Source organism: Lissotriton helveticus, chromosome 5_1 (genome assembly GCF_964261635.1).
Source record: "Lissotriton helveticus chromosome 5_1, aLisHel1.1, whole genome shotgun sequence".
NCBI classification, from domain to species: Eukaryota; Metazoa; Chordata; class Amphibia; order Caudata; family Salamandridae; genus Lissotriton; species Lissotriton helveticus.
Window position 1 is genome coordinate 1450691423 of NC_136065.1, and position 18866 is coordinate 1450710288.

General features: G+C 38.2%; 1 protein-coding gene and 1 long non-coding RNA gene across 5 annotated transcripts in view; one reads left to right on the plus strand and one right to left on the minus strand.

Moving 5' to 3' along the window:
• LOC144755478 (uncharacterized) overlaps positions 1 to 16222 on the plus strand; it is a 79058-nt gene extending 62836 nt beyond the window's left edge. The window contains exon 3 of the long non-coding RNA XR_013594898.1: positions 15452 to 16222. This is a non-coding gene — a long non-coding RNA (uncharacterized LOC144755478). The remainder of the gene's footprint in view (positions 1 to 15451) is intronic.
• Positions 1 to 18866, minus strand: part of LOC144755477 (cytochrome P450 2G1-like) — a 359316-nt gene that overhangs the window by 132663 nt on the left and 207787 nt on the right. For all 4 annotated transcript variants that reach the window (XM_078644451.1, XM_078644450.1, XM_078644449.1 and 1 more), the window contains one exon: positions 15440 to 15581. In XM_078644451.1, coding sequence (XP_078500577.1) covers positions 15440 to 15581 — 142 coding nt within the window. The remainder of the gene's footprint in view (positions 1 to 15439; positions 15582 to 18866) is intronic.

Here is an 18866-nt window from a genome sequence, read left to right on the forward strand (position 1 = left end):
ATTACTGAAAATCCACTTATCCATTGTCGACAGTAACCAACCATTCCCAAGAACATTCTGACCTGTCTTTGTGTTCTTGGTGGTAACATTGCTTGAATCATTTTTATTCTTTCTATTGTTACTTGTCTTTTTCCCTTTGCAATTCTGTGACCAAGATATTTTACTTCTTGTTTGCAAAACTGTAGTTTTGCTGGGGACACTTTATGTCCTTCTTCTGCAAGGCGATTTAACAGAATTATTGTGTCTGTTACACAATTTTCTCTTGTCTTTGCAGCTATTAACAAATCATCAATATACTGCACTAGCGTAGACCTACCAGGTAAGTCTAGATCTTCTAATGATCTTTTTAACAGTTCGTTAAAAATTGAAGGACTTTCTGTATAGCCCTGGGGGATTCTTGACCATCCGAGGGTCTTACCTTGGAATCTGAAAGCAAAGATTTCATAACTGTCTGGATGTAAGGGAACAGTAAAGAATGCATTGCAAAGGTCAATGACTGTATACCATTCAGCATCATGTGGAATCTGAAATAGAATTACTGCTGGATTTGGAACCACAGGACAACATGGAACGACAATTTGATTAACCTTTCTCAAATCTTGTACGATTCTAAATGTTCCGTTAGACTTTTTAACTCCCATAATTGGTGAATTACAAGAGCTACTCTCCATTTCTTTTAATACACCTTGCTTGATTAATTTTTCAATTATAGGTGTAATACCTTCAATTGTTTCTGTTTTCATTTTATATTGTGGAATGTTTGGAAATTCTATTCCCTGTTTCAATGTAATTTTTACTGGATCTACGTTTTTCATTAGACCCATCTCATTTCCAGTAAAATCCCATATTTCAGATTTCACTGTTTCTTTGAGTTCTTCAGGTAAATCTTTTTCTTCAAATGCAGGAAACAATTTTGTTTCTTCTGCTTCCATCATCATCATTGTCATTCTGTATAAACCATCTTCCTCCATTGTTTGTAACTCAACTCCATCAGGAGAACAATATATTCTACAATTCATTTTACATAGGATGTCTCTGCCCAATAGATTTACTGGACTACTATTACAAACCACAAATCTGTGTTTATCTCTGTAGTTTCCAATTTCAACTGGTACTGGATCAGTTAAGTCAGTTTTAATTTGTTGATTACTTACTCCGACAACTTGGATGGTATCCCCAGAGAGAGGTAGGTTTTCAATTTCCACTGATCTAACAGTAGAACGGGTAGCACCAGTGTCCACTAGAAAAGTGATGTCTACATCATTAACTTTCCCGTTTACAAAAGGACCAGACTGGTCAACCTCAAGAGTGGCTCCAACAACACACTCTTCCTCCTCTGTCGGGCACCGTCAACAATAATCATCAGAATCGCTGTCTTGACTTTCTGCTAATAAAAATTGTTGTGAAGCATTTTGCATTTGAACCCTTTGCTGCTTTTGCTGTTTTTGTGGTTTTATTACCTGTTCACTTCCCTGAAATCCCACGTTTGGATTATATTTTTGAACTCCCCCACAATTCGGAAAAGGTGGTTGTGGCAATTGGTCTTGACGATTATTCACCTGTTGTTGTTGCTGTTGCTGTAACTGTCGTTGAATATTTAATTCGTTTAACCCCTGTTGTATCTGTAGCTGTCGCTGCAGGTCAACACCATTCTGCATCTGTGGATTCAATAAGGGATTCTTTAAGTTTTTAGGAGGATGAGGACACTCGTCTCTCCAATGTCCAATTTCGCCACAATTAAAACAAGGTAATCTTTGTTTCAACTCCTCAATCTTTGGGCTAAATTTCTTTGGGAAATTATTACTTTTAAACTTTCCTTGTATCTGGTTTGTATTTCCAGTTTGAACAAAATTAGTGTTCTTATTTCCCATGCTGGCAATCTGTTGCTCAGCCACCTTTACCTGAGCCCACATGGCTTTCTCCTTCAGCTTCTTCTGTTTTACTTCTATTTCATCACTGCAATACTTAGCCTTTCTTAGAATATCATCTACAGATAGTGATTGCCATCCGACAATACTATTTCTGATCATTTCTCCAATTTCAGGTTTTAATCCATAAACAAATCTATAGACAAAATGGCTCATGTCTTTTTCATCTAATTTTTCATAACCACTGTATTGTTTAAAGATTAACAGTAGTCTTTCATAAAAAGAATGAACTGATTCTTTTGTTTCCTGTTCTGTTCTTTCTATTTTAACCCAATCGACTTCTTTGGGTGGAATTTTGTTTTTCATCCAAACAATTACTTTTTCATAAAAATCCATTACAAGTGGATTTGGAGCACCTGTTTCTTTGATTCGCTCAGGTTCTGTTTTTGGCCAACTAATCGATATCTTGCATTCTGTCCAAAGATCCGATGGAACGACAATATCAAAAAATCCATCTAAATCAATCCACAGAACTTTTGATACTTTGATAAATCTATCGACTTGCCTGTACCACTCAACTGGTTTCTCCCTCAATTTTGGAAAGTCATTTGTAAATAACAGAATGTCCTGTCTCGACCAAGGGACATGAACATATCCTCCACCTGCAATTTCTCTCATTGGAAATTGTTTTGACATTTTTTCCAATCTTTCATCTTCCTTCTTTTTCGTCCATTTTACTCTCCATTTGTTCAGTTCTCCTAGCTTTTTGATATAGACAATCAAATCTTTAATATGAACTATTCTTCCCATTGAGTTTAAACTCTCGATGTCACTTTCTGAAAAGTCTAATCTGTAATGTTTCGCAAAATTCTTTTGTTTACTCACATCGATTTCAAGTTCTGTTGCTAGATCCTCTAGTTGATCATATTTGTTTTTCGTTTTCCACTGAATGCTTTTGCAAATGAACAGTAGTTCATCATCTCGATAGTAATTTAAACTATCTGGACCAATTGTTCCAATTATTAATTCTTCGATATTCGCTTTTAATTTGGCCACATCAAGTTTTGGTGTGGTTACCCTGACTTCAGGACTCCCTATATCTGATATAGCACCCATTGGTGTTTTTGGAGATAAATCCTCATTAAAGGTTAAATCAGGCATTCTCGATTTAGAAGAGTTTATTTCAGATAAGTCTGAATAAAATTTTTCAGCAGCCTTTTGAATTTCTGTATTTAAAGGAATAGTTAATCCAGTTTTGTTTGTTTCCTTTTGATCAAATACGGGCTGAACAGGACCAATTGTTACTGGAACTGTCACAGCTTCCATGCCTTTTGTCATTCTTTTTATTAATTCTTCTTTTGATCTTAAATATTCATTATAATCAACATCTTCAACATTTCTTGCCTCTCTTGTATAATCTTTTGGAGGTTCTCTTGCTCTTGGAGCCATTGTAAAATGTCTACCTTCATTTCGAGCATTCTCGAATTCTGGTCTTCTAGGAGTTTCAATGATTTCACAATTATTTGGATAAAGTTTAGGAGCTTCATTAATTGGAGGTGCACTCGGTGAAGTTTCAGTAGAAACCACCGGAGTAGACCATGATCTAGGAGGTCTCAAAGGCTGATTCTTTCTAGCAGTTGTATATATTTCTTCCATAACTGCATCCTCAGATTCACTTTCCATAGATTTCCCTGTAGGAGTACCCATTACCATTTCATGAATTAAATACAATCCTTCACTCATGTTTCCCTGTCTCCACATTCGCAATCTATCTTCATGAGTTTCTCTTCTCCAAGGTGGATTTTTAGAAGGTCTTTTAATTCCACTAGCTTCTCTTTGTAACTGATACATCTCGTCTTCCCACTCAACTAAAGCTTCAAATTGAGTTGGTCTCGGTTTCGGAACAAGAGCATTCATTTTCTCTCGTAAATTTCTTAAAACTTTTACATTAAATGAACCATCATCAGGCCAAGTTAAAACACCATCGTTTTTAGTATAGCGTTTCCAACTATCGAACCATAAGACAGTATGATATCCATATTCACCTTCCATATACGCTGCAGGTGTTTTATACTTATGAAGTAGTTTACCACCTCGCGTTTCGATTTTCTTGTCAGGTGAAAATAAATTCTTAAACTTCTGAAGTAATGTTGGCTTTTTCTCAACATGTTTAAAATGATAACTCATTTTTTTAGAGTTAAAACTAATTCACAAAATCGTTCGTAAAATATTTCCGGGATGTTCCGAAAAACAACCAATCCGTGCGCGAAACACACCAACAAGCCAATGACAGTTGAGCTACGTCACTTTTCTGCTCAACCAATAAATTTGGAGTTTTTCCGAAGGACCAATCAGCTCACAGGCCGTCAGAGACTCAAGAGCCAATCAGAATATAGCTTGTGACGTAGGTCACCCAATCCCAGCGCGGCTCTGTGACGTACACAGCAGCTGCGGTTTCTCGTTTCTCACTACTGGCGCTTACCCCTCCTTCACAAAATCTTTTCACAGCGCCATTTTAAGAACACTTTTCAGTGTAAATTAATTCTTAACAATGACTATAAAGACAACATCTGTTCGTTTCACTATTTAGGATAGTTTACATACATTCAAGTATCCACACTTCGGAATAGACGGCGCTATTCACACTAAGGATAATATTCGATTGTCAGTAGAGTAACCTTTACCCCACCCTTCTAACACGTATAATTATGAACTCGCTTTGCTCTGAACCCACCGCGAAGTGAAAGTTCTAAGAGTTCCACTTGAACATAAAATACAATTCAAACTCGCACTTTCACACTGAAATTTCCCTAATTTCAAACACACATGAAATCCGTACAGGACTCTCACCTGTTTATAGAGATCATGCACCGTTAGCAAAATAACAACGTTATCCGTACAGGGCTCTCACCTGTTTATAGATATGAAACATGTACCCGTACAGGACTCTAACCTGTTTATAGATAATCATGCACCGACGCTAATTTACCCTTCACTCAAGCTCGGGTATAACTAATACTCTTATCACAGTGAGTTTTATGGAAGGCGCTTTGTCCCTATTCTCATGCTGCTTTAATTTCTTAGAAAACCCTCACTTTACAAGATTCAGACCTAGCCCTAAAACTGTGCTGCTCGGCGACAACACTATGGTACACGGCGATACCTCTTGTGATACTCGGCGATATCACTACAAACAGAACAGATGGCTTGCGTGACTAATTTCTCGCCACACAATCTATACCGGTATAGCTTACAGATAGCACGAAAAACGAACTCAACATGTGTTAAAACATCGATCCTATTTCCATACCATAATATTTTAGTAACCCTTAGCAACCACCATATTACCTTGGTTACTCTTAGCAACCATCAATTTCTGCTACCAGAGAATTGATCCAGCGGCCTATAGAAAATATATCATAAACAACGCTACCCAACTTCATAACCTATAAACAAAATTCTATACTAAATATGGACCCATTTATAAACCTGACATATTTTGGGCCTACTGAATCAGGTGGTCAGATTAAATCTATATACACATTATCTACAAACTATATACATTTTTATACATCTGCGAAAAGAATATTGTCATAAGAATAAAAATTAACCATTTAAACGACCACCATTGGCGACGTGATCTAGCTAATATGTAACCTACACCCCTGAATAACCAAGACCAGCTTGTTTGTCAAAAGTAAGATTTTATTTACTAAATTATGGTATATAAGTTGATAGTTTTATAAATGAATTTTATTTGCAATAAAGCAAGCATGATTGTAAGAAATATGAGAAAAATACAATTTAAGCAAATAAATCAAAATCAAAGAGAATATTTAAAGTTTAGCATTTCTAAAACCTAATTCCCTAACTGAACTAAATAGATAGAAATTAAAGAAAAGTTCTTTGAGGATTCTTACGTGCTCCACGCAAAGTCCGACAGCACATCACCCTCATCGGAAAGTCAGAAAGCAGCAGCCAGCCCATCCCTAGGGGCATGACTTTTTATACCTTTCTACGCTAACTAAACTACGCAAAGGAAAGTTTTCAGAAATCTTCGACGTCCCATTGGCTGAGAGTGACAAGTGACATGTCACCCACTTTTCAAAAGTTCCATTAAATCACTTTTCTTAGAGACCATTGTCCCTTCCGAGTGCAACCAGGAGCTTCCTAGGATTGTAACAATTGCATAAAGTCATTCTCGCAGCGTCCATTGACTTTCAATTGACTTCCGCGGATGCCAAGTTAAGGACTGACAAAATGTTCTTTTTCGACCTTGGCCATGTCCGACAGAATGACAATAGCACGTTAGTTTTTTGCTTTGTGAACGCAGCTTTTGACGAATAATTTATTTCAGAATGGGCGTCTCAGCACTTTTGCAGAAGTAAAATTCAGCATATTGTAGTTCGGGCAGACAAGGCCCAAAAGCAGACAACTTATGATTTCTAATATAAAACAAACACAAGAAAAGTATTAATGTAAGAAATAATGTAGATTCTGTATCCACCCCAAGATTTACTAATTAATTAACCCACCCGATTAATCAAAATGTTATCTAGCCATTGCAAACAAATAAAGCAGCGTTTATATCTACCAGTCTCCGTTATTCCATGAGACTTATATGCACCTAGAATAGTAGAAATGACATCACACAGACAAGGAAAAGCAAAACAAGCACATGCTTCTTTTAATTTTGCAGCAGTTAGTAATGACAAAAACGAAAACAATAAATTATTTTATTATTTTGCACGAACAAAAAGATGCAACAATTATGCACGTTTATGAGCACACATGTTAGTCCCCCCATGTGTAAAGTTTAATCTAAGTTGTATTAGCACGACATATCATAAATCATTAATATTATTATTCATGTTATGGAAATGTGACTTCACGAGATTAAACAAAATTTTGTTTTCTATCTCGCTCCATCAGTTAGACATCCAGTTTTGAAACCAAGAGTGTGATTGAAAGGAGGGCAATGTCTTCAGGGGATGAGATTTTCATGTATATTTGAGTGTTGTCAACGTAGAGGTGGAGAGAATCCCAGAGTTTCTGAAAATACACATAGTAGAACTAGGTAGAGTTTAAAGAGGGTTGGGGAGAGGATTTAGCCTTGGGGACCCCTTGAAGTATGGTAACTGGTATCAAGAATGAGTTGCCTTTTGTCTCAATATGAGAGCAGTTAGTTAGGTATAAGGAGAACCAGTTGAGGACTGTGCCTCCTTATCCCATGGTTTGTTCAAGAGTGAAAAGGAGGTTCAGCTGATTGATAGTGTTGAATGCAGTGGACCATTCCAGTAGGACCACGAGGTATAGGTTTACCAGATTTGAGGATTCTAAGGAAGTCATTGATTATTTGGAGGATCGCCGTTCCTGTGCTGTGGCCCTGCCGCAACCTGATTAGGGAGTGTCTAGGAGTAGTTTTTGTTCAAATGTGTGAGGGCAAGTTGGGACGCTACTCAACTTTCAATGACTTGAAAAAAGGGAGTGTGGAGACTGGACGGAAGTTGTTCATGTTCTCTGAATCAAAAGATTGTTTTTTCAAAAGAGGAGAGACTTGATCAACTTTATTCCTGAAATAGGCCCTGTTTGAGAGAGGAGTTGACCATGTTGGTCCAAATGGCAATAGATTTGCTAGTAGAACCTGAAATGGTGTCCTGAAGGTGGTTTGAGGGTTCCTCTCTGGAGATTGTTCGCTGTAGGTCCTGTTCGGAAATTGAGGAGAAAGATAACCATGAATACGGTGACATTCACAGCAGAATCTCCACCATTTCTGATATTGATGCCTCTAACACTTTTCTCAAAGAAATCCACAAAGTTTTTGTAGCCGGTCACTGATGACTTGGGTGCTGAAATAGTGGAGGGGTTTGTAGTCTGTGCAATAACCTCAAAGAGGCGATTCGGTCTGCTTTTCGAACAATTAATGAGTGCTCCGATATGGTAGGATATGGCTCTGAGGATTCGGTCTTTGTGTTGTTTTTGCATTTGCAAAGCTTATTCATATTCAAGTGAGAGGGTGCTAGTCTCTAGATAGTTTGCACTTTAAGGGTGCATATTTGTTGATTAGGGATCCCATGCAGGGGTTGTACTTGTCGGTGGCCTGAAATTTTAAGGTGGGGTGTATTCGAAATTATGGTAGGAAGGGCCATGATTGGCATGGCTTCTGTGTGAAGGTTGGGTTGCCTATATGTTTTGGAATATAAGCTGGATAGGAAGAACGGGATCTGCATTTGGTCATACCAATCGACTCAAGGTTGGGGGATTTGGAGAGTATTAGGTCCAGAATGGTGCCTTCGTGGTAAGTGGGTTTATGGCAGTGTTGTTGGAGATCAATTGTCTTTGAAAAGGAGTCAAAATTGTCCATATAGCTATAACTCTCATTTCCCCAGGGGATGTTGAAGACGCCAAGGAAGAGAGTGTCCCATGCTGATATGTTTTGTGGTGAAGAGATCCATGCATTTCTTGATGAAGGAATTGTTTTGACCCGGTGGATGGTAAATCACATTCAGTCTGATGTTGGAGGTAGTGGATGTGGGCATTGTTACTGACATAAAGTCAAAAGACTGAAAATCAGTCGTTGGGAGGGTCCTACATCTCAGGGATTTCTGTGAATGTGTGCGAGACATCCACTTTGTCTATCTTCTTGGTCTAAAAGCAAAATGGAGTAATTAGGAGGAAGTAGACGGTCTAGAGAGTGGTAAGATGAGCCGTTGAGCTAAGTTTTGGTGAGGATCAGGATATCAAGATTATGGGCCAGGATAGAGTCCAATATCTCTAGACAGTGTTTAACTGCAGACAGACAATTGAACAGGATGCAGTTCAGGGAGAAGCTGTTGTCTTTCTGATTTATCCGTTCAGTGAGGGAAGTTGGGATTTTCATCAAGAGGGGATGATCTTACAAAAGGATGGTGTATGTGAGTTTGACTGTGGTCTGAGATGATGGAAATTGGGCAGCCTACTGCTGGAAGAAAGGAGGTGGAAGGGGTAGTGGAAATTGAAGCTGTATAACTCTTTAGGAGATAGAATAGGTCTGAGGTTTCTAGGGGTGATTGTGTCCATTTGGGTCTGGGTAGATGGCTGTCTCTCTGTTTGCTGGAAGGTTTGGGGGAGGGTCAGCGAATTGTGATGAGGGGAGCAGCAATGAGAGGACAGAGAGATGATTAGATGGGATAGAGCCAATGAGAGGATGCCAATTCATCAAGAGAGGTCTGAGAACGAGGGCAGGAGCTTGTTGACCAGAGGCCAATTATGTTTGTGGGAGACGTGGGTTGTTGGTAGTTAGTGTTGGGAGAAGTTAGGGCAGTGGGAAATAAAGGAGGGGAGGCTTAGGGGGTGACCGTGTGATAGAGAAGAGGGTGGAGCAGGCAACCAGAGGGGGAGATAATGGTTTGCGGGAGGTTGGAGATGAATGGTGTGGAGATGGTCTGTGGAAGGGTCTTAGAGGTCTGTTGTTGGAAGTTCGCCATGGAATATGGGGGACATATCAGATTGCAGGAGAGTCAGGGGAGAAAGGAGAGTCTGTGTGGACCATAAGGGAAGGAGAGTGGTTGAGGTGTTAGGTATGAACCGAGGTATGAACTGAGAAGGAGTATGTCGGGGATCATCAGAAAGCTTGAGTGTGAGATAAAGTCGACCGAGGACTGGATTATATCACTGGCTTGAAACATGATTTTCCCATTGTTGCATTTGAGTTTATGTCCAAAGGGTATGTTAGAGAGCGGAGGACTAGACAAAATTATATAACGTAGGCCCAGCTGTGGACAAGCAGAGGATGCAGGTGTACTGAGAGTGACTGTGTGACTCTGCAGCCACCGGTGCTTGTGCTTGGCTATGGATGGCCCAACCATGGGCAAACAGAGAAATGCAGTCTTGCCAAGGACCATGAACTGATTTCAAGATGGCGCGCCTCAGTGACCAGGTTTGAGGCCTCACAAGAAGTTCAGGCAAAAATAGGGGCTGTAGTGCCATGGCACCGATTCATGGAGGTGGCATGAGAAGAAGCAGGCAGGTGAATAATAGATTGGTCTTCTGGCGGGGCACACTTTCCTCATCGGCATGAGTACATCACCAGCTCAGATAGCGGCACATCCCGATCAGTGGTTGCAGGCTGGAATGGGGAGCCAGCAGGGTCCTGACGGTGCACAGTCAAAATATCGACTACAAAATATCGACTGGACACAATATCGAGTTTTAAATATCGAATGGACAAAATATCGACTGGAAAGAATATAGACAGCAAAAATATCGTTTTTTAGGTAAGTAATGTAATATCGAATGTTAAAAATATAGACATTTAAAATATCGAAGTATATAATATAGGTTAATAAAATTATCCAATTTTTGATAATATTGCATTTTTTTATAGTGTTTTTTATGTGATTATATGTGTTAAAAGTGTGTATTTATGTTATAAATAATTTAATAATAAAATGTTTATTTTTTTATTTTTGCGTAATTTAATTCTGTAGCGGGTTGTGGGTTTACAGGGGAATAGGGTGGGAAGTAATTTAATTATAAGTAATTAAATATGTAAATTGATTTATTGTTATTCATTTTTAATTATTTGTTAATTAATTTATATTTGGTAATTAATTAACTTTTAATTGGCAATTAATTTTTATTAATTCATTAATTGCTAATTATGTAAATTTTACTAATTTAGTTTCTGTAGCGGGTTGTGCGTTTATAGGGGAATAGGGTGGGAAGTAATTTAATTATAATTAATTAAATATGTAAATTTATTTATTGTTATTCATTTTTAATTATTTGTTAATTAATTTATATTTGGTAATTAATTAACTTTTAATTGGCAATTATTTTAAATTAATTGATTAATTGCTCATTAGGTTAATTTTAATAATTTATTTTCTGTAGCGGGTTGTGGGTTTATAGGGGAATTGGGTGGCAAGTAATTTAATTATAATTAATTAAATATGCTAACATATTTATTGGTATTGTTTTAGAATTAATTGTTTATTAATTTTTTATGGGTAATAATTAAATTAGAATTGCTAATTAAATTTATTTAATTGATCAATTGCTAATTATGTTAATTTAATAATTTATTTTCTGTAGTGGGTTGTGGGTTTATAGGGGAATAGGATGGGAAGTAATTTATTTATAATTAATTAAATAAAACAATTTATTTAATTGTCTTTGATTTGAATTTATTGTAAATTATTTTTTAATTGTTACATTATTAATTGTTAATTAGTAATTAATTTGTATTAATAGTTAATAATTGTAATAATTAATTTTATTTTGTAATTTTAATTGATTAATTATTATATTATATTAAATTCGTAATTACTTTTAATTAATTTGTGATAGATATTAATTAATATTTATTGAAATAATATATGAAGTATTTAATTTCACTACTGTTGCACTCTCTGGAGTGGGAATAGTAATTTTTACCTCTATGCTATCCAACGCTTTCCCTACTGTTGCACTCACTGGAGTGGGAATAGTAATTTTTACCCCTACGCTATCCAACGCTTTCCCTACTGTTGCACCCACTGGAGTGGGAATAGTAGTTTTTTACCCCTACGCTATCCAACGCTTTCCCTACTGTTGCACTTTTTGGAGTGGGAATAGTAATTTTAACCCCTACGCTATCCAACGTTTTCCCTACTGTTGCACTCTTTGGAGTGGGAATAGTAATTTAAACTCCTACGCTATCCAACGCTTTCCCTACTGTTGCACCCACTGGAGTGGGAATAGTAATTTTTACCCCTACGCTATCCAACACTTTCCCTACTGTTGCACTCACTGGAGTGGGAATAGTAATTTTTACCCCTACGCTATGCAACGCTTTCCCTACTGTTGCACCAACTGGAGTGGGAATAGTAATTTTTACCTCTACGCTATCCAACGCTTTCCCTACTGTTGCACTCTTTGGAGTGGGAATAGTAATTTTAACCTCTACGCTATCCAACGCTTTCCCTACTGTTGCACCCACTGGAGTGGGAATAGTAATTTTTACCTTTACGCTATCCAACGCTTTCCCTACTGTTGCACTCTTTGGAGTGGGAATAGTAATTTAAACCCCTACGCTATCCAACGCTTTCCCTACTGTTGCACCCACTGGAGTGGGAATAGTAATTTTCACCCCTACGCTATCCAACACTTTCCCTACTGTTGTACTCACTGGAGTGGGAATAGTAATTTTTACCCCTATGCTATCCAACGCTTTCCCTACTGTTGCACCCACTGGAGTGGGAATAGTAATTTTACCTCTACGCTATCCAACGCTTTCCCTACTGTTGCACTCTTTGGGGTGGGAATAGTAATTTTAACCTCTACACTATCCAACGCTTTCCCTACTGTTGCACCCACTGGAGTGTGAATAGTAATTTTTACCTCTACGCTATCCAACGCTTTCCCTACTGTTGCACTCTTTGGAGTGGGAATAGTAATTTAAACCCCTACGCTATCCAACACTTTCCCTACTGTTGCACCCACTGGAGTGGGAATAGTAATGTTTACCCCTACGCTATCCAACGCTTTCCCTACTGTTGCACCCACTGGAGTGGGAATAGTAGTTTTTTACCCCTACGCTATCCAACGCTTTCCCTACTGTTGCACTTTTTGGAGTGGGAATAGTAATTTTTACCCCTACGCTATCCAACACTTTCCCTACTGTTGCACCCACTGGAGTGGGAATAGTAAGTTTTTACCCCTACGCTATCCAACGCTTTCCCTACTGTTGCACCAACTGGAGTGGGAATAGTCATTTTTACCTCTACGCTATCCAACGCTTTCCCTACTGTTGCACTCTTTGGAGTGGGAATAGTAATTTTAACCTCTACGCTATCCAACGCTTTCCCTACTGTTGCACCCACTGGAGTGGGAATAGTAATTTTTACCTCTACGCTATCCAACGCTTTACCTACTGTTGCACTCTTTGGAGTGGGAATAGTAATTTAAACCCCTACGCTATCCAACGCTTTCCCTACTGTTGCCCCCACTGTAGTGGGAGTAGTAATTTTTACCCCTACGCTATCAAACACTTTCCCTACTGTTGCACTCACTGGAGTGGGAATAGTAATTTTAACCCCTACGCTATCCAACGCTTTCCCTACTGTTGCACCCACTGGAGTGGGAATAGTAATTTTTACCCCTACGCTATCCAACGCTTTCCTCACTGTTGCACCCACTGGAGTGGGAATAGTAATTTTTACCCCTACGCTATCCAACTCTTTCCCTACAGTTGCACTCTGTGGAGTGGGAATAGTATTTTTTACACTTCTGCTAATGTAAGGTAATAATATTGGATATTGATTAATTATATTATGTTAATATATATATATGTTTTAACAAATATGATTGTACAATTTTTTTTTATAACTTTCATTAATTATTTGATTATTATAAGTTAATTTAAGTATTTTTAAGTATATTTTAGAAATTATTTTTTATTTAAATTTAATTTAACACTGTTTTTAATAAAGTCAATATTTTCTAAAACTATATTTTTGTAAACGATATTTTGTACTCGATATTTTTGTACTTACCTGTTTGTAGATACAAACTCGATATTTTGTCTGTCGATATTTTTTCCTCGATATTTTTGCAAGCCGATATTCTGTCAGTCGATATTATCTCAGTGATCCGGTCCTGACATAGAGACGGCTTAGCAGGGAAGAAGAGGTGTCTCCAGCACCTCCAGAAAAAAGTAGTGCGGGAGTCGCTTTCCATTGCTGTCCGTTGTGCAGGTGTTGGGGCAGGCTGCTAAAGGACAAATGGGGACAGTTGAGAAAATGGAAGCAGATGAGCCCCTGGGACCTGGTAGCAAAGGTTAATGCTGCTCCACAGTCTTAAACCTCAGAGATGTCTGCGAGGACTGATGCAGTACATTCTGCTCTGCAGTCATGGCTCAGCCCTCTCGTGGCTGAGCAGGCTGGTTGTGCAGGCATCCCTGAGTGGCGTTGCTGCCAGGGAGCAAAGCAGAAGAAACATCCACTCTGCCCCGCTTTGCATCATTTATTGTTGTGGTTGAAATTTTTGTGGGTAAAATGTTTCTAATAGGAAATCTTACTCATATGGCATTGAACATCGTACAAATTACACAGAGGGAACATGAGAGCTAGTGAGGTGTGTTGCAGGTGCAGGGAAGGAAAAGGGGATATTATTCACATATTATGGGACTGTCACAGGATACAATACTATTGGGATGAGATCTGACTAGAGGTGCCCTCCACTGCAGAGGTACATGGGCCACGAGCTTGCAGAGTGATGATTTTGTGCAACATGGTTGATTTTCCACCTCTACCAAACTGTACCCTCCGCTAGGTAGCCTTGGCCCCTCAATGGTCATAACGGGTATGCTACGCCTCTCTAACTCTAACATCCTACCCACATTCAGGGCCTGGTTGGATGGGAATGCATGAGTTGGCAACCATAGAATATTCCATCAATAAAATGAAGGACAAAATGCCCCATTTTGAAGAGGTGTGGGGCAAATTTTTGAAAGTGCCAGGAACTGTTCAACCAACTTAGATGATTTCTGAGAACTGTCATATAATAGTTTTTGGGTCTTTTTGATGTTCATGAGGTACACCAGGGGGTGCTGGAAATGGAAAACTTAATGTGTGGAATGCAGGAGGGTGTCGCTGAGAAGGTAGAGGTTTTGTGTTTGGCTAGGAAGGCTGGGAAGGAAAAGCAGAGGTGGTCTGACTTCTGTTGATGTGTATAGTGCCTTAAGGCGCTTTGTTTTTCTTTTTTGCAGATATAATCACAGGCCAAGATGTTGTAGTCATTGTGCTGCAAAATTTACTTTTGTACAATTAACATTGTTTATACCAAGCCAAAAAAGGCTGGGCGATGGCTGAGCATTGCAAGCATTCAGAGATTTTCCTAAAGAGCAACTTGAAAATGATCTCCTTCACCACAATCCTAGGACAGGGCCGGCTTTAGCGCTGGTAGCGCCTGGTGCGATATTCATTTTTGGCGCCCTCACACCCCATGATCGCCTCCTCGGATTCTCTCACTACCACCGGGCAAAAGCTCCCCTCATCTCTCCAATCATAAGTTATTGCTAAACACAGTGCCTGCGATGAGGTCAGCAACCCCCTCCACAGGTCAGCGCCCAGTGCGGCAGCACCAGCCGCACTGCCCTAAAGCTGGCCTAGGATAGCCTATGACATCACAGAAACATCAAAGAAACAACATATTATGCACTATTAAAGTCTTCCTGCCCTATACTATGACTTGAATGGAGAACTGAATGTTTCATTAATTGTATATATGTTCTATGAATAAACATATTTTAAAGTACTAATTTAATTGTTTTGATGCACATTGTAGTTAAATCTCTATACTAAGATAACTGACATTTGATTACATAATTCATGTTAAGAGAAAGGTGTTTGTTAGTGGTGTGTAAATAGGACCATTGGTAACTGGGCTGTGAACACCAACTAACTGAAAGTTTGAGAGTAAAATATAATGATGTGTGAAAACAGTGAACTGAGATCAAAAGGAATACTCAGGGATAACATCTTTTAAACCATGTGATGAAAAAAAAACTTGCAATTGATGTGGGTTTTACACAGCTTTTAATGTAGTACCTTTAATTTCAGGATACTTGAGAAGAAGAAGAAAGGCATATCTTAAAGTTGTGCTGATTGTTTCCGTGCCCGCTAAGAACAGAGTCAGTACACTTTTGACCAATTGTGACATGTGGAATTCTGTTTCCGGGTTATCTTTTTCCTTGGGTTGATAAAAAACAAATATTAAAATGCATGACCTGAACTTTGGAATAAGCAACACAACATACGTTCAACAAGATTAGAACATGTTATATATTTGTTCGTAGTGCCTCTTAGGAGTCCCCCCGAATCATGTCTTTGCTTAGTTGCTTTTTGAGGCCTTATTTCTAATAAGCCGATATTACCTTGCAACAGTTGACTCATTATTGTGTAATTTTGATAGTATGCTTTTATATTCATGTGTTCATTGGCATAGCTGATGTTTAATAAAAAATATAATAGCTTTAGGCTTTAAAATATTGTGCAAGTGATTTCTCAAGCATTCTCCTACCTAAAGTCATGGTAACAAGATATGCTGCCAAAAAGAAATGATTTGGTTGGCATACATGAGGTGTTCACAGGCCTCTCCATGATAGAGACTGGGAACTCTTAAGCATTTCCAGACAACAGAGCAATGTGGCTCCAAGGAGAACCATGCCAAGCTCATCATCTCAAAAACTGTCCTTCTGTGGGAAGCATGATTCAGTCTGGTCTTGCAGATGAGTTACTGACCGGAAACATAGATGACAGCTGTAATCTACACATATAGGTGACAGATGTCAGCTACACATGCCTGTTGACAAGTAAATACTGAACCCTTATTACGGCAAACCTTGGGTGCTATAGATAGGGCTTTAATGTCTCCTTAATAAATCACTATGTAAAATCTTATCTGATTTCATGTTATTTACATTCTGTGCTTTTCCATTCCCTACAATATTATTGATGCCTTCAATAATTTTTTTTACATTTATTCTTGCTTACAAAATGGCTTGAAATACAGCCTTTAAAATATCAGCGCAAGTTTCCCGTGTGTGTGTGTGTGTGTGTGTGAGTGTGTGTGTGTGTGTGTGTGTGTGTGCGCAACTGTGAAGAAATGTTGCATTAACTAACAGTACTAAGGGGTCGATTAGGATCGCGGACGGACTTGAGTCCGTCCGCGACCCCAGAGTAGGAGGGAACGTCCGCATGGGCTGCGGCGTTCCCTCCGTGCAGATTAGGATGTGACCGCCAGGGTGGCGGTCACATCCTCTATCTTTAACTTTGCGGCGGGTGCAGCTTCAAGGTCCCATGTGGCACATACCTTTAAGGGCAAATCAGTTTAGACAGTTATTAGTAGAATTAGTGACTATATATAGAATACTGGACAGTATGTATCATGGCCCATGGTGACTAATGTTGGGATTCCAATCGTCATACATGAACCTCTGACATAAGCAATACGTCCACAAGCTCTACATATAATAAAGTTCCCACAAAGCAAGGCAAATTCCCATTTTGGATTTTTCCTCAATCTAATAAATTAGAGGTGGTGTGAGAAAGTGCCTTATTTTGCGTGTCACACCTGTTTTTTTCTGGGCAGATGCTGCTGTTTTGTAAACTTTGCACATTGGAGTACTGCTGCCCAGTGTCCAGTGTATGTGCACTATCCCGTAAAACATGGCAAAATTGGCTAAGCCACATTTAGTTTATTGTCCTTTCCAGTAAGGTCAGGTGGGGGAATCCAATGGCATAGAAAGTTAAATATCACCTGTGGACTGTGGCTCTAAAGTGCGGTATACTAGACTGACATTGAAAATACGGGATCAGGCCTACACAAGTAGCCTTACTGCTGCAATTCGAAACCTGCATGTGAACCTTTCAACATAATCCTGGAGGATTAATACTGTTGAGGCCCGAGGCGAAGCACAATACAAAAATGTCCCTGATATCCTTACAGTGTCAGGGAAAGATAATGCTTTGACACTCAACCATGCATACTCCTCTCATTCCGTTGGTGAAACTATGTAGATGTTTATTACAAGAGACCTGCTATATTCATCAGTCAGTGTCCAATGTTATTTAGATAATTTCCCTCGCTGAGTCTGTTTGGGCTGACAGCTTGAGGGACTTCCAGGAATAGTATTCATTTTTCTTATAGAAGTTCCAACTGCTTATTATTAAATATAAGATCCTTAATATACTTTAAATATTTTAATACATATTACCATAAAACCTATTCAACCAAAAAGTATTGAAGACACTGGCTCATCATGGCAAGTGAATACACAATGCCCTGCTTGATTATATCAACAAGATTGTTTTTCTTAATAAAACAGTTCAGCAAAGTACTAGCCCAAATTTCATTTTCCCTATAGATTTCGAAGCTCCACAAACTAACTATACATACTTTCCAGATTGGAAATATGGAAAGACCTTATCAGAAGATGAAGTAAATAACTTAATTAAATAAAATCCATATATTAGGCCATTACGTACTTACACTCGAGTAGCATTGTGGCCAGACCCCACTAACCCGTGTATACACTGATGTTTAGGTAATACACATTCACTTGTTACAGTGACCACATATAGCATTGGGAAGCTCTGCCAATAATGACTATTGATATATGACCTTAATACAGTACATAAAACACATGATAGGAATATAAGATGATAAAAACACATTGATTGTCTTTAAGACCTGTTATAATGAAAAAATGAGAAGCTATCTTTCTGTTTTAATTCATCGTTCGCAGATTTTCTGAAAACGATCCTGCCCTCTATACTAGAGATGTAGATGGGGAAATGCTTCAGCATACGTTTCCAGTCATAAAGAACTGTGTTCAAACACTATCTAAATGAGTTATACTATACCTACTATCACTTCATCAGCTCTCAAGCCAGTAAGAGAAAGCATATACATCAGGTGTGATCAATGCAGTTATTTTTATACTGTTGATAGGAAAGATTGGACTATATTGCATTGCAAGGTGCTCTGTGTGCTGTGAAAAAAGAGGAAGTATTTTACTTGTTTACAACAAACATAAATCTGTGATATATTGTGATACATATATATATATATATATATATATATATATATACATATACACACACACATCTATATGTGTACAAGTATATATATGTGTGGGTGTGTGGGTTTAAAATAAACTGTCAATGCAGGTATAAAAAATTGCAATGTTTCACAAAACAGCATTCATTATATGTAAGCAAAATCTTAAACATCATTTGGTAAGTGTAATAGAAGAGCATATATATATATATATATATATATATATATATATATATATATATATATATATATATATATATATATATATATATATATATATATATATATATATATATATATATATATATATATATATATATCTATATCCAAAGACGAGGTTGTCCCCTTGAAAGAGCCCACAGCAGCCAGGTAAGTTATCAGCAATGTACTGGTGTGAGCTGCAGTCATCAGTTC